General features: G+C 46.9%; 1 protein-coding gene across 2 annotated transcripts in view; it reads left to right on the top strand.

Moving 5' to 3' along the window:
• HDAC2 (histone deacetylase 2) overlaps positions 1 to 16,979 on the top strand; it is a 201,894-nt gene that overhangs the window by 106,366 nt on the left and 78,549 nt on the right. For both annotated transcript variants that reach the window (XM_063917161.1, XM_063917160.1), the window contains exons 3-4: positions 6,051 to 6,168; positions 13,222 to 13,296. In XM_063917161.1, the coding sequence (XP_063773231.1) occupies positions 6,051 to 6,168; positions 13,222 to 13,296 (193 nt within the window). The remainder of the gene's footprint in view (positions 1 to 6,050; positions 6,169 to 13,221; positions 13,297 to 16,979) is intronic.

The raw sequence follows: 16,979 nt of genomic DNA, 5'->3' as shown, positions 1-16,979 counted from the left end.
CGCCGAAAAAGGGGCGGGGCCTATCTCCTCAGCACACGGCGCCATTTTCCTCTCACAGCTCCGCTGGTCAGGAAGGCTCCCAGTCTCTCCCCTGCACTGCACTACAGAAACAGGGTAAAACAAGAGAGGGGGGGCAAAATTGTGGCATTATATATATTTAAAGCAGCTATATAGGGAGCACTTATTATAAGGCTATCCCTGTCATATATAGCGCTTTTGGTGTGTGCTGGCAGACTCTCCCTCTGTCTCCCCAAAGGGCTAGTGGGGTCCTGTCTTCGTTTAGAGCATTCCCTGTGTGTCTGCTGTGTGTCGGTACGCGTGTGTCGACATGTATGAGGACGATATTGGTGTGGAGGCGGAGCAATTGCCAAATATGGGGATGTCACCTCCTAGGGGGTCGACACCAGAATGGATGCCTTTATTTATGGAATTACGGGATAGTGTCAACACGCTAAAGCAGTCGTTTGACGACATGAGACGGCCGGACAATCAATTAGTGCCTGTCCAGGCGCCTCAAACACCGTCAGGGGCTGTAAAACGCCCTTTGCCTCAGTCGGTCGACACAGACCCAGACACAGGCACTGATTCCAGTGGTGACGGTGACGAATCAACCGTATTTTCCAGTAGGGCCACACGTTATATGATTTTGGCAATGAAGGAGGCGTTACATATAGCTGATACTACAGGTACCACTAAACAGGGTATTATGTGGGGTGTGAAAAAACTACCTATAGTTTTTCCTGAATCAGAAGAATTAAATGAGGTGTGTGATGAAGCGTGGGTTGCCCCCGATAAAAAAATGCTAATTTCAAAGAAGTTATTGGCTTTATACCCTTTCCCGCCAGAGGTTAGGGCGCGCTGGGAAACACCTCCTAGGGTGGACAAGGCGCTCACACGCTTATCAAAACAAGTGGCGTTACCCTCTCCTGAGACGGCCGCACTTAAAGATCCAGCAGATAGGAGGATGGAAAATATCCAAAAAAGTATATACACACATACAGGTGTTATACTACGACCAGCTATAGCGACAGCCTGGATGTGCAGTGCTGGAGTAGCTTGGTCAGAGTCCCTGATTGAAAATATTGATACCCTGGATAGGGACAATGTTTTACTGTCTTTGGAGCAAATAAAGGATGCATTTCTTTATATGCGTGATGCACAGAGGGATATCTGCACGCTGGCATCACGGGTAAGTGCTATGTCCATTTCGGCCAGAAGAAGTTTATGGACGCGACAGTGGTCAGGCGATGCGGACTCAAAACGGCATATGGAAGTTTTGCCGTATAAAGGGGAGGAGTTATTTGGAGTCGGTCTATCGGATTTGGTGGCCACGGCTACAGCCGGGAAATCCACCTTTTTACCTCAAGTCACTCCCCAACAGAAAAAGACACCGACTTTTCAACCGCAGCCCTTTCGTTCCTTTAAAAACAAGAGAGCAAAGGGATATTCATATCTGCCACGAGGCAGAGGAAAGGGGAAGAGACAGCAACAGGCAGCTCCTTCCCAGGAACAGAAGCCCTCCCCCGCTTCTACAAAAGCCTCAGCATGACGCTGGGGCTTCTCAAGCGGACTCGGGGGCGGTGGGGGGTCGTCTCAAGAATTTCAGCGCGCAGTGGGCTCACTCGCAGGTAGATCCCTGGATCCTGCAGATAATATCTCAGGGGTACAGGTTAGAACTAGAGACGTCTCCACCTCGCCGTTTCCTGAAGTCTGCTTTACCAACGTCCCCCTCCGACAGGGTGACGGTCTTGGAAGCCATTCACAAGCTGTACTCTCAGCAGGTGATAGTCAAAGTACCCCTTTTACAACAGGGAAAGGGGTATTATTCCACTCTATTTGTGGTACCGAAGCCGGACGGCTCGGTAAGACCTATTCTAAATCTGAAATCCCTGAACCTGTACATAAAAAAGTTCAAGTTCAAGATGGAGTCACTCAGAGCGGTGATAGCGAACCTGGAAGAAGGGGACTTTATGGTATCCTTGGACATCAAGGATGCGTATCTCCACGTCCCAATTTACCCCTCACACCAGGGGTACCTCAGGTTCGTCGTACAAAACTGTCACTATCAGTTTCAGACGCTGCCGTTTGGATTGTCCACGGCACCTCGGGTCTTTACCAAAGTAATGGCCGAGATGATGATTCTTCTTCGAAGAAAAGGCGTGTTAATTATCCCATACTTGGACGATCTCCTGATAAGGGCAAGGTCAAGAGAACAGCTAGAGATGGGAGTAGCACTGTCTCAAGAAGTGCTAAAACAGCACGGGTGGATTTTGAATATTCCAAAATCCCAGTTAATTCCGACAACACGTCTGCTGTTCCTAGGGATGATTCTGGACACGGTTCAGAAAAAGGTATTTCTCCCGGAGGAAAAAGGCAAGGAGTTATCCAAACTTGTCAGGAACCTCCTAAAGCCAGGAAAGGTGTCTGTACATCAATGCACAAGAGTCCTGGGAAAAATGGTGGCTTCTTACGAAGCAATTCCATTCGGCAGATTCCACGCAAGAATTTTCCAGAGGGATCTGCTCGACAAATGGTCAGGGTCGCATCTTCAGATGCACCGGCGGATAACCCTGTCTCCAAGGACAAGGGTATCTCTTCTGTGGTGGTTGCAGAGCGCTCATCTATTGGAGGGCCGCAGATTCGGCATACAGGATTGGATCCTGGTGACCACGGACGCCAGCCTGAGAGGCTGGGGAGCAGTCACACAAGGAAGGAACTTCCAGGGCGTGTGGTCGAGCCTGGAGATGTCTCTTCACATAAACATTCTGGAACTAAGAGCAATCTACAATGCTCTAAGTCAGGCAGAACCTCTGCTTCTAGGAAAACCGGTGTTGATCCAGTCGGACAACATCACGGCAGTCGCCCATGTAAACAGACAGGGCGGTACAAGAAGCAGGAGTGCAATGGCAGAAGCTGCGAGGATTCTTCGCTGGGCGGAGAATCATGCGATGGCACTGTCAGCAGTGTTCATCCCGGGAGTGGACAACTGGGAAGCAGACTTCCTCAGCAGACACGACCTTCACCCGGGAGAGTGGGGACTTCATCCAGAAGTTTTCCACATGCTTGTAACCCGTTGGGAAAGACCAATGGTGGACATGATGGCGTCTCGCCTCAACAAAAAACTGGACAGGTATTGCGCCAGGTCAAGAGACCCGCAGGCAATAGCTGTGGACGCGCTGGTAACGCCTTGGGTGTACCAGTCGGTGTATGTGTTTCCTCCTCTGCCTCTCATACCAAAGGTATTGAGAATTATAAGGAAAAGAGGAGTAAGAACGATACTAGTGGCTCCGGATTGGCCAAGAAGGACTTGGTACCCGGAACTTCAAGAGATGATCACGGACGATCCGTGGCCTCTACCTCTGAGAAGGGACCTGCTTCAGCAAGGTCCCTGTCTGTTTCAAGACTTACCGCGGCTGCGTTTGACGGCATGGCGGTTGAACGCCGGATCCTAAAGGGAAAAGGCATTCCGGAAGAAGTCATTCCTACTTTGATTAAAGCAAGGAAGGAAGTAACCGCGAAACATTATCACCGCATTTGGCGAAAATATGTTGCGTGGTGCGAGGATCGGAGTGCTCCGACGGAGGAATTTCAACTGGGTCGATTCCTGCATTTCCTGCAATCAGGATTGTCTATGGGTCTCAAGTTGGGATCTATTAAGGTTCAAATTTCGGCCCTGTCAATATTCTTCCAAAAAGAATTGGCCTCAGTTCCTGAGGTCCAGACTTTTGTTAAGGGTGTACTGCGTATACAGCCCCCTGTAGTGCCTCCGGTGGCACCGTGGGATCTAAACGTAGTTTTAGATTTCCTCAAATCCCATTGGTTTGAACCACTAAAAAAGGTGAATTTGAAATATCTCACATGGAAAGTGTCCATGCTACTAGCCCTGGCTTCAGCCAGGAGAGTGTCAGAACTGGCGGCTTTATCTTACAAAAACCCATATCTAATTTTCCATTCGGATAGGGCAGAACTGCGGACGCGTCCGCATTTTCTCCCTAAGGTGGTATCAGCGTTTCACCTGAACCAGCCTATTGTAGTGCCTGCGGCTACAAGCGACTTGGAGGACTCCAAGTTGTTGGACGTTGTTAGAGCTTTAAAAATATACATTTCAAGGACGGCTGGAGTCAGAAAATCTGACTCGCTGTTTATACTGTATGCACCCAACAAGCTGGGTGCTCCTGCTTCTAAGCAGTCGATTGCTCGTTGGATTTGTAGCACAATTCAACTTGCACATTCTGTGGCAGGCCTGCCACAGCCTAAATCTGTTAAGGCCCATTCCACAAGGAAGGTGGGCTCATCTTGGGCGGCTGCCCGAGGGGTCTCGGCATTACAACTCTGCCGAGCAGCTACGTGGTCGGGGGAGAACACGTTTGTAAAATTCTACAAATTTGATACCCTGGCAAAAGAGGACCTGGAGTTCTCTCATTCGGTGTTGCAGAGTCATCCGCACTCTCCCGCCCGTTTGGGAGCTTTGGTATAATCCCCATGGTCCTTTCAGGAACCCCAGCATCCACTAGGACGATAGAGAAAATAAGAATTTACTTACCGATAATTCTATTTCTCGGAGTCCGTAGTGGATGCTGGGCGCCCATCCCAAGTGCGGATTATCTGCAATAATTGTACATAGTTATTGTTGCCTTCATCGGGTTATTGTTGTAGGAAGCCATCTTTCAGAGGCTCCTCTGTTATCATACTGTTAACTGGGTTTTAAATCACAAGTTGTACGGTGTGATTGGTGTGGCTGGTATGAGTCTTACCCGGGATTCAAGATCCTTCCTTATTGTGTACGCTCGTCCGGGCACAGTACCTAACTGAGGCTTGGAGGAGGGTCATAGGGGGAGGAGCCAGTACACACCACATGGTTAAAAGCTTTACTTTTTGTGCCCTGTCTCCTGCGGAGCCGCTATTCCCCATGGTCCTTTCAGGAACCCCAGCATCCACTACGGACTCCGAGAAATAGAATTATCGGTAAGTAAATTCTTATTTTTATATATATTATATATATATATATTTTATATATATATATTTTATATATATATATATATATATATATATATATATATATATATATATATATATATATATATATATATATATATACAGGTTGAGTATCCCTTATCCAAAATGCTTGGGACCAGAAGTATTTTGGATATGGGATTTTTCCGTATTTTGGAATAATTGCATACCATAATGAGATATCATGGTGATGGGACCTAAATCTAAGCACAGAATGCATTTATGTTACATATACACCTTATACACACAGCCTGAAGGTCATTTTAGCTAATATTTTTTATAACTTTGTGCATTAAACAAAGTGTGTCTACAGTCACACAATTCATTTATGTTTCATATACACCTTATACACACAGCCTGAAAATCATTTAATACAATATTTTTAATAACTTTGTGTATTAAACAAAGTTTGTGTACATTGAGCCATCAGAAAACAAAGGTTTCACTATCTCACTCTCACTCAAAAAAGTCTGTATTTCGGAATATTCCGTATTTCGGAATATTTGGATATGGGATACTCAACCTGTATATATAATATATAATATACAGGTTGAGTCTCCCTTATCCAAAATGCTTGGGACCGAAAGTATTTTGGATATCGGATTTTTCCGTATTTTGGAATAATTGCATAACATAATGAGATATCATGGCGATGGGACCTAAATCTAAGCACAGAATGCATTTATGTTTCATATACACCTTATACACACAGCCTGAAGGTCATTTTAGCCAATATTTTTAATAACTTTGTGCATTAAACAAAGTGTGTGTACATTAACACAATTCATTTATGTTTCATATACACCTTATACACAGCCTGAAGGTCATTTAATACAATATTTTTAATAGCTTTGTGTATTAAACAAAGTTTGTGTACATTGAGCCATCAGAAAACAAAGGTTTCACTATTTCGCTCTCGCTCAAAAAAATCCGTATTTCAGAATATTCCGTATTTCGGAATATTTGGATATGGGATACTCAACCTGTATATATATATCAATATTTTTTTTATATTTCCTGCCCTTCTTTTCCCTTAGCGCCCTCATAAGGCAACAGCTGAAGAGATGACCAAGTACCACAGTGATGAATACATTAAATTTCTTCGATCGATAAGACCAGACAACATGTCAGAATACAGCAAACAGATGCAGAGATGTAAGTTGTGTGACACAGTTTTAGAACAAGGGACTTTTGCACGTTGTTGGGAAAACCTGAATAACAATAATAGTACGTAAAGAAATGAAACAAGCCAAACCACTGTAAATACAGACTGAATGCATTCTGCTGTTGGTATCAAATAACTTTCTAGGAGACACAGCTTTTGATAGATAGACTTTTTGGAGCTAACCATATTATTGTGTATGACTTGGGGAAATGTTCTGTTTATAAAATTAAATTTGGTTTGTTTTGTATTCCTGATTTGGCTGCTAATGCTTTGTCAGTGCACCTAGCATACAAAGCTTTGTTTTTTTTTAAATGAAAATAAAATTTAAAGTATATGTATTTTAAATATATGCAAGAAATTGTGTTATTGGACTATTGTTTCATTTATAGGCTAAGGCATATTAGTGCTATTTTGTGAAGAAGAGCAAAAGATTTTTGTACTTTCGTAGAGTGGTGTACTCACAGGTTTTTCTAGCACTATACACCGTAGATTTGCACTAATAGTAAAGTAACTCATACAGTAAGGACCACTGGTTATCAGTACAGAGACTGTATCCAATAAGGAACATAGGGGTGAATGTATTATACCTGCACTTATTGTGCGGGTATAATGCTTCCTACTTCGTTTCTTTACCGAGACGAAGCAGGAAGCAGCTGCCCAAGATGTATTAACAACTCGGATGCCGAAGCGGGGGAGTGAAAATACCCTCCCGGTCGCAGCAAGAGTGCACAGCACATCAGCTTAGTTCTAATGCAGTTCTCATTGAGTTTTAGACATTGGCCAGTTAGTACTGTGGTCCCTTATCACATGTACAGTGCATTAAGGTGCCACATATAGACTGGATCATCATCATGTTACAGTATGCTGCATTCCCAGGACTATGGTTTATTCAGTACTGTACATTTGTTATCAGTCTGGTACATTATTATGCATGCAATATATCAGTGTGGGGGGATGTAGTTAGCATGCTGGTGCCGGAATCCCGACACCTGACAGAATGCTGGCACCAGAATCCCGACCATTGGGATCCCAAACATAAGCGTGTCGAGGTGGGTTAGGCTGCGTGAGGGGAGGGTTAGGATTAAGGTTCCTTTCGTGCGGCGCCCCTGTCGAGATTAAGACCAGTTGCGATGCCGGGGTCGGTATTCTGATTTCTGCAAACCCTTTTTTATGCTGTCCTTCTATGTTTGCTCCTTAAGCAACATAAGCTTGCTTGTTTCAATTAACCACTGAATTTGATGATTACTGGTTCCCTTACCCTAGCTTATAAGGTTGCTGCTTGTCATTATTTGCTTCAGACTGTAACCTGTGATCGCCTAATTCATGGGTCTTCAACCTGTGGCCCTCCAGCTGCTGTGGAACTACACATCCCAGCATGCCCTGCCTCAGTTTTAGCATAACTGTGGCAGGGCATGCTGGGATGTGTAGTTTCACAGCAGTTGGAGGGCCACAGGTTGAAGACCCATGACCTAGATAAACTACTCTGTGTTTGTATAATCCATGTAATAAAAAATGATGTTTTGTAGGTCTTCACAGATACGATACCATATTTCTCTTACGTCCTTATGGATGCTGGGGTCCACATCAGTACCATGGGGTATAGACTGGTCCACCAAGAGCCATTGGCACTTTTAGAGTTTGAGAGTGTGGACTGGCTCCTCCCTCTATGACCCTCCTACCAGACTCAGTTTAGAAAACGTGCCCGGAGGAGCCGGTCACAGCTAGGGGAGCTCTCCAGAGCTTTTCTAGAAAAATGTTATTTTAGAGTTTTTTATTTTACAGGGAGGCTGCTGGCAATAGCCTCCCTGCAGCGTGGGACTAAGGGGGGGGGAGTAGTGTCCGCCCTGCGTGGTCTGGGCCACTTACTCCGCTGACCGGACACTGTGCTCCAGAGTGGATAGATCGCTCCCCGCCTTGCAAGCGGGGGGCCGGTGTGAAGCAGGGTAGGAGCGCTCCGGGATGGCTCAGCGGCACATAGTGCGGCGCGTTGAGGGGCGCCCTGGGCCAGTGCTTACACCCTACACTGGTCACAAAGCCTGTCGGGGTCCCAGGATCTCAGCCAGCATCAATCCTCCGGCCAGTATAATCAGATGAAGAGCGGGAAGACAGCGCCATTTTGGGGGTGGAGCTTTTCCTCAGAGCAGACCCAGCAGCGTTCAGCGCCATTTTCCTGCCTGCACAGCGCTGATCAGGAGAAAGAAGGTCCCTCCACAGCAACTCCAGCTATCTCTTACGGTACCAGGGGGTTGTAGAATGGGGCGGGGGAGGCTGCAATACAACTGTGTATCCTATTAAGGTGCACAGTCAGCGCTGACAAGGGGTCTCCCTATACCTGGAAAGCGCTGTGTGTGGATTGGCTCCAATCTCTGTGTTTCTCTTGCCATTCTTGGGGGTGAAACTCTGTCTGCCCTCCCCTGTGTGTGTGTGGGGGGGGGGGGGGGGGTTGTTTTGTGGTCTCCTTTAGATATGTCCAGGGACACTGCCTCATATGCTGTGAAGGATATGTCCTCTCTGGATGATCCCATTCCATGTAATCAGGATAGCACTGGTTTAGCACAGATTCTAGCAAGGGAACCTGAGTGGTTTTCCTCTATCAAATCTTGGATTTCTCAGATTTCAGATAGGGTTGCAAGTAATCAATCCGCAACCCAGGTATTACAGATCTCTATGGCAGTATGGCCTGATTCTGGTACCTCCGGACATTCCGCTATATACCCCCACAAATGTGCGCTTGTTCATGTCATGCAAGATGACACGGATACCGATTCTGATACCACAGACGGTACTGGGGATGTGTTGCGGGTGTCTGCCTTTCTTGCAAAGGGGGTGCAATTGATGATGGAGGCTATCAGGGATGTATTGAATATTAATTATACAACACCTGAGCAGGTTGAGGAGGCTTTTTTCACTGAAAATAAGAAAGCCTCGCTAACTTTTCCTGCGTCAAAGGAATTAAATGCTCTTTTCGAGAAAGCATGGGAAAACCCTGAGAAAAAATTCCAAATCCCTAAAAGGGTCCTTTCTCTGAGTAGGATAGGAAAAAATGGGAAAGCCCGCCAATTGTTGACGCATCTGTGTCCAGACTCTCCAAAAAGGTGGTTTTACCTGTTCCGGGATCTACCGCCTTAAAGGAGCCGGCTGATCGAAAAATGTATTAAATCAATGTACACCGCTTCGGGGACCATAATACGTCCCACTATTGCTAGTGCATGGATTGCAAAAGCTGTAGTAAAATGGTCAGGCTCCTTACTTGAGGATTTGGATACAGTGGATAAGGGTGATGTTGAATTGTTTTTGCGTAACATTCACGATTCAGCAGGTTTTATGGTAGAATCCATGAAAGTCATGGGTTCCATGGCTGCGGGGATCTCTTCCTTGTCTGTTTCAGCTCGTCGGGGACTGCGCCAGTGGTTGGCGGACGCGGAAACCTGGAAGAGTGTGGAGTCTCTACCCTACACAGGTCAGGCTCTCTTTGGGGAAGCTTTGGATGTGCTGATATCCACAGCTACAGCAGGTAAGTCTCCGTTTCTTCCCTCAGCTGCACCTGCTCTGAAGAAAACCTTCTCTTCATCAGCATCACGGCCTTTTCGGTCTAACAAGCCTAGAAAGGTCAAACCGTCCAATACCTTCTTTAGGGGAGGTCGAGCTAAATCCAAGAAGCCTGCTACGGACTGGTTCCCAGGAAACTAAGCCTGCTTCCAGTACACGAACGCCTCCGCATGATGGTGGACCGCGCGGCCTCAAGGTGGGGCCAGTGGGAGCGAGGCTCAGACAGTTCAGTCACATCTGGGTATCGTCCGGCCTGGATCCCTGGGTGACAGATATTGTGTCCCAGGGGTACAGGTTGGAATTTCAAAATCTCCCTCCTCACCGATTTTTCAAATCAGGCTTGCCAATTCTGCTGGCGGACAGGACTGTCCTACAAGCCTACAAAAATCACTGAACCCTTTTCTGAAGGAGTTCAAGTTCAAAATAGAGTCTCCCAGGACGGTGATTTCAGGTCTGAAAGAGGGGGAATTCCTTGTATCCCTGGATATCAAGGATGCGTACCTCCACATTCCGATTTGGCTACCGCATCAGGCTTATCTCCGTTTTGCATTACTGGACTGTCATTTCCATTTCCAGGCCCTGCCATTCGGCCTCTCTACAGCACCAAGGGTATTCACCAAGGTGATGGCGGAGATGATGGTTCTACTCCGAAAACAGGTGGTAAACATCATTCTGTATCTGGAAGAACTACTGATAAAGGCATCGTCCAAGGTGGAGCTATTGCAGTCCATTGTACTCGCAACCCACCTACTCAGTCCACGGTTGGATTCTGAACCTTCCAAAGTCTCATTTGGAACCAACCCGGAGGTTGTCTTTTCTGGGGATGATCCTCAGCACAGAAGTGCAGAGGGTGTTTCTTCTGCAGGAAAAGGCGTTGGTGATACAAACAATGGTCCGGGATGTCCTGAAGCCAGTCCGGGTGTCGGTTCAGCAGTGCATACGCCTTCTGGGGAAGATGGTGGCCTCTTACGAGGCTCTCCAGTACGGGAGGTTTCATGCTCGGGCTTTCCAACTGGATCTCCTGGACAAGTGGTCAAGATCTCATCTGCACATGCACCAGAGGATCCGTCTGTCGCCAAAGGCCAGTATTTCACTTCTCTGGTGGCTCCAATTACCTCACCTTTTGGAGTGCCGCAGGTTCGGCATTCAGGACTGGGTCCTTCTAACCACGGATGCGAGCCTCCGGGTGTGGGGCGCAGTCACTCAAGGGGAAACCTTCCAAGGAAGGTGGTCAAGCCTGAAAGCTGGCTTGCCGATCAACATCCTGGAACTAAGAGCCGTCTACAACGGTCTTCAGGCGGCCCATCTTCTAAGAAATTCAAGCACAGTCGGACAATGTAACGACGGTGGCTTACATAAACCGACAGGGCGGAACGAAAAGCAGAGCGGCGATGTCAGAGGTGACAAGAATCACCCTCTGGGCAGAAAACACGTTGGAGCTCTCAGCAATCTTCATTCCAGGAGTGGATAACTTGGAAGCAGACTTCCTCAGCAGACACAATCTCCATCCGGGGGAGTGGGGTCTCCATCCGGAGGTGTTCAAGTAAATAACAGACCTTTGGGGGATACCCCAAATAGACATGATGGCCTCATCTCAATAAGAAGCTTTGACGCTATTGTTCCAGGTCGAGGGACCCACAAGCAGTGGACGCCCTGGTGTCTCCGTGGGTGTTCCAGTCGGTGTACGTGTTTCCACCACTTCCACTCATTCCAAGAGTTCTAAAGCTCGTAAGGAGAACAAGAGTTCAAGCGATTCTCATTGCTCCAGACTGGCCAAGGCAGGCTTGATATGCGGACCTTCTGAATCTCTTGCAGGAAGAGCCGAGGCCTCTTCCTCTTTGGGAGGACCTGCTACAGCAGGGGCCGTTCGCCTATCAAGACTTACCGCAGCTACATTTGATGGCATGGAGGTTGAACGCCTGATACTAGCTCGGAAGGTCATTCCTACCCTGGTACAGGCTAGGAAAGGGGTAACGTCTAAATATTACCATCGTATTTGGAAGAAATATGTCTCTTGGTGTGAGTCCAATAAGTTTCCTGTGGTGGAGTTTCAACTGGGACGTTTTCTACTCTTCCTGCAAGCAGGTGTGGATATGGGCCTGAGGTTGGGATCTGTGAAGGTGCAGATTTCGGCCCTGTCCATTTTCTTCCAGAAACAATTGGCTGACCTCACTGAGGTTCAGACCTTTTTGAAGGGAGTTCTGCACATCCAACCTCCCTTTGTACCGCCTACGACGCCTTGGGACCTTAACGTGCTGTTGCAGTTTCTCCAGTTGGACTGGTTTGAGCCTCTACAGGAGGTTGAGGTCAAGTTTCTTACATGGGAGGCTGTCACGTTGTTGGCCTTAGCTTCTGCTAGACGTGTGTCAGAATTGGGGGCTTTGTCCTGTAAAAGCCCCTCCTTGATATTCCACAAAGATAGAGCTGAGCTCTGGACACATCAGCAGTTTCTTCCAAAGGTTGTGTCGGCATTTATATCAACCAACCTATTGTGGTGCCAGTGGCTACTGACTCCTCAATGTCGTCAAAGTCCTTGGATGTTTTGAGGGCTTTGAGAATTTATGTGAAGAGGACTGCTCGTCACAGGAAATCGGGCTCTTTGTTTGTCCTGTATGATCCCAAGAAAATTGGGTGTCCTGCTTCAAAGCAGACTATATCTCGCTGGATTAGGTTCATTATCCAGCATGCTTATTCTACGGCAAGATTGCAGTGTCCAAAATCTGCTAAGGCCCACTCACTCGTAAGATGGGTTCTTCCTGAGCGGCTGCCCGGGTGGTCTCGGCGTTACAGCTTTGCCGAGCGGCAACTTGGTCTGGGTCGAACACGTTTGCTAAGTTCTACAAGTTCGATACTTTGGCCTCTGATGATCTGAAGTTCAGTCAATCAGTTCTGCAGGAGCCTCCGTGCTCTCCCTCCCATTCTGGGAGCTTTGGTACATCCCCATGGTACTAATGTGGACCCCAGCATCCTCTAGGACGTAAGAGAAAAAAGGATTTTGGTTACCTACCGGTAAATCCTTTTCTCGTAGTCCGTAGAGGATGCTGGGCGCCCGCCCAGCGCTTCGTTTTTCTGCAACCGTTATCTGGTTCAGTACAACTTTGTTTAGTTATGTACTGCATTGTTACTTGGTAAGTAATGTTTCAGCAGTTGCTGAGTATTTCAAGCTGGTTATCTTGATGTGCCTTGTATGTGTGAGCTGGTATGAATCTCGCAACTATCTGTGTTAAATCTTTGTCTCGAAGATGTCCGTCTCCTCGGGCACAGTTTCTAGACTGAGTCTGGTAGGAGGGGCATAGAGGGAGGAGCCAGCCCACACTCTTAAAGTGCCAATGGCTCCTGATGGACCCGTCTCTACCCCATGGTACTAATGTGGAAACCAGCATCCTCTACGGACTACGAGAAAAGGATTTACCGCTAGGTACCAAAATTCTATTATTACAAAGCATTTTCATTATAGTGTATGTAAAGTAACCTGTGTTTGTGTTTATGTTCAGTCAATGTAGGTGAGGACTGTCCTGTGTTTGATGGCCTTTTTGAGTTCTGTCAGTTGTCTACTGGTGGCTCTGTTGGTGAGTATTCTGCTGTTCAACTTTTTTTTTTTTTTTTTCTCCCCGAACATATATAATGTCCATATTAGTTAGTTATTTATTTTTCTTTTGTGAATTTTAACAATGAAGGCTTGTCAAAAACACTAGTGCTTAAACATCTTTATGGTTACTGTAGACTGAGTACGATTTAGAAGTATAAGGATTATTTGCATAGAATTGCTGTATACTCCAGCATGTATTAATGAGATACACGGGGTGGCGCTAGTTCCAACAAATACAGTTTTATTGAGAAGATTTTACAATTATACATAAGATGGGTACACACTAGAAAGATTATTTTAACAATTTGGCCAATTTGACAGATAGGAACGACACATTGTTAAAATCGTCTAGTGAGTATCCGGCTTTAGCTTGGTTTGAGTGACAGCGTGACATTTAGGGGTATATGCAATTCACGGCGAATCGCGGCAAATTATCGCCGTTTTTAAATTCGACACAATTCGACAGGTGAATTCCGGCAGGTGGCTGCCGGAATTCACCATATTCAATGAAAAACGGATTCGACAGTCCCGCGGGCGAAAAACGGCCGATTTGCCGGATTTTGCCGCGATTTAAAAAAACGGGAAAAAACGGGAAAAACCCGTAAAAAAAATGGCGTGGGGTCCCCCCTTCAAAGCATAACCAGCCTCGGGCTCTTCGAGCTGGTCCTGGTTCTAAAAATGCGGGGGAAAATTGGGCAGGGATCCCCCGTATTTTTAAAACCAGCACCGGGCTCTGCGCCTGGTGCTGGTGCAAAAAATACGAGGGACAAAAAGAGTAGGGGTCCCCCGTATTTTTTACACCAGCATCGGGCTCCACTAGCTGGACAGATAATGCCACAGCCGGGGGTCACTTTTATACAGTGCCCTGCGGCCGTGGCATTAAATATCCAACTAGTCACCCCTGGCCAAGGTACCCTGGGGGAGTGGGGACCCCTTCAATTAAGGGGTCTCCCCCCCCCCCCCCCCAGCCACCCAAGGGCCAGGGGTGAAGCCCGAGGCTGTCCCCCCCATCCAATGGCTGCGGATGGGAGGCTGATAGCCTTGAGAAAAATGACAAGAATATTGTTTTTTCCAGCAGTACTACAAGTCCCAGCAAGCCTCCCCCGCAAGCTGGTACTTGGAGAACCACAAGTACCAGCATGCGGGAGAAAACCGGGCCCGCTGGTACCTGTAGTTCTACTGGAAAAAAAATACCCAAATAAAAACAGTTCACAGACACAGTGACAGTAAAACTTTATTACACACTGCCGACACACACATACTTACCTATGTTGACACGCCGACTGCCACGGTCTCCGACGTTTTGACATTTTACCAAGGCTATCAGCCTCCCATCCGCAGCCCTTGGATGGGGGGGACAGCCTCGGGCTTCACCCCTGGCCCTTGGGTGGCTGGGTGGGGGGGACCCCTTGATTGAAGGGGTCCCCACTCCCCCAGGGTACCCCGGCCAGGGGTGACTAGTTGGATATTTAATGCCACGGCCGCAGGGCACTGTATAAAAGTGACCCCCGGCTGTGGCATTATCTGTCCAGCTAGTGGAGCCCGATGCTGGTGTAAAAAATATGGGGGACCCCTACTCGTTTTGTCCCCCGTATTTTTTGCACCAGCACCAGGCGCAGAGCCCGGTGCTGGTTTTAAAAATACGGGGGATCCCCTGTCAATTTTTCCCCCGCATTTTTAGAACCAGGACCAGCTCGAAGAGCCCGAGGCTGGTTATGCTTTGGAGGGGGGACCCCACGCCATTTTTTTCAGGGATTTCACCATTCCATCTATAAAAAAATAAAAATAAAAAAAATTATTTTTAAAAATATATAAATAATACTTGTGCCTCCCAAAAAGACAAACCAAGTACCTAATCCCTTCTAATATAAATAGATCTGATATTACCACGAAAAAAAAACACAAAAAAAACATGTTTTAAATTTTTTTTTTTATTGGTTTCACCCTCCAAAGTGTGGCGGATTGAAAATGACGAATTTGCTGTCTAAAAGCACTGCTGTCGAATTTCCAAACTTGAATTGAATATGCTTTTGTCGAATTGCAGCACTTGTATCATTGCAGAAAAGTCGAATTTGCAAAAAGTCGAATTTTGAAAGCCCATTTTTTTGACGGAAAGCACTGAATTGCATTGACGATTTTTTTTTTTTTGGCGAAAAATACCCGAAATTCGACAATTTCGGGAATTCGACCGCAATTGCATATACCCGTTAGTCTGTTATTCCAGAGAGCTCCAACACGTAACAGTGTCTGCAATCAGGTTGGTTTTCTTGATCAGGAATCTGCTATGGATCAAGCCTGCCACATCTAGCCTTAATTCAAGCTCCAGAATGGGCAGACAGGATCCCTGAGCAGAGTCTCCTGGTCACGGGAGGTGGTCAGGGGAACACAGCAGCCCTCAGAGAGCTCCAGATTCCCCTAGACCACCAGGGAAAAAGGCAAGTGCATTTTATCTTTAAAATACATCAATTTAAATACTTTGCAGACACAGTTTAAATATAAATGCATTTAAAACACATACCCTGTGTTTTTACACATAAGCAGGCAGGCTGCAGTGCCCTACAACACAATATGTTTTGACGATTTTAAACATTTATGTAATGTTTTATTTTAAACTGTGCCCAGCGCTCAGTGCTGGGCTCCTCTGACATAAGCTTCAGCAGCTGCTCATGCTGCAGCATACTGAGGGTTAACGCCCTCCATGGTCACTTGAGCATCGCAGCCTCAGCATCGGGCTCCCACTCCAAACAGCTTAGTGCTGGGTATTTCCTAACATGCCATAGCCCTGCAGCTTGGGTTGTGTGGGGTTAACAGCGCCTGCTGAATCACTGTACTGAGAGACGGAGGTCCGCTGCAGATCAGTGCACACTCCTGGCTGCTCTCAGCCCTGGGGTTATGGGGAGCCGGCTTTCCCTGTCCCACAGCATACAGCCACTCTTCTCTGCATTGCCACCTGGTGGCTGGCTTTACCGGTCCCCCAGCATGTGGCCACTTATAGCCCTGCAGCCCTGGGATTGATCTCTCGGTTGCAGTGGCTCTCTGCCTCCATGCAGTGCTGGGGTGCCGGGAGCTGAGCTCCCAGTTCCCAGTGGTCTGCTCCTGGCGCGCAGCCCCTGCCTTGCGCATCGCCACCAAAGAGAGTCCAGGCACATCCATTTCTAAACCCTGGCGCCTAGCGCTGCTAATACATTTAATAGAAGGCATCCAGCGCCAATATTTTTCTTTAGAGATGATGCAGCAGCACGTGGGTTAACCCCTTCAGTTCTGCGGGGGCCATCTTCTCCAAGTGAGTCGGGTTCTCTGGCCACAACCTGCACCGAAAAAATATAACCCATCCATATCTAAATCTCTCTGCACATGTTACATGTGCCCCACCTGCAGTGCAACATGATTTTGCCCAGTTGCTTGATGATTTGTTTTACTAACATGAATCAGGCTCCAAGTAGGTCCTCTGAACACACTGAATAAATTTTTTCACAGTCCGAGTAAAGGGTGCAAAGCTTGACATGTAACATATACATTAAAACTGTAATTTATTATAGTATTAATAAATTATTGCTTATATTCATAATTGAGGCTACACTGCCCGTACGTAACCAGTATAGAATATATGGGGAAGGGGGGCTGGACTGCACTGCACACCCTAGTTCTAAACATAAGAGGTGC

The sequence above is a fragment of the Pseudophryne corroboree genome, chromosome 4, assembly GCF_028390025.1.
Source record: "Pseudophryne corroboree isolate aPseCor3 chromosome 4, aPseCor3.hap2, whole genome shotgun sequence".
NCBI classification, from domain to species: Eukaryota; Metazoa; Chordata; class Amphibia; order Anura; family Myobatrachidae; genus Pseudophryne; species Pseudophryne corroboree.
This window is presented reverse-complemented; position numbering and strand designations above follow the sequence as displayed.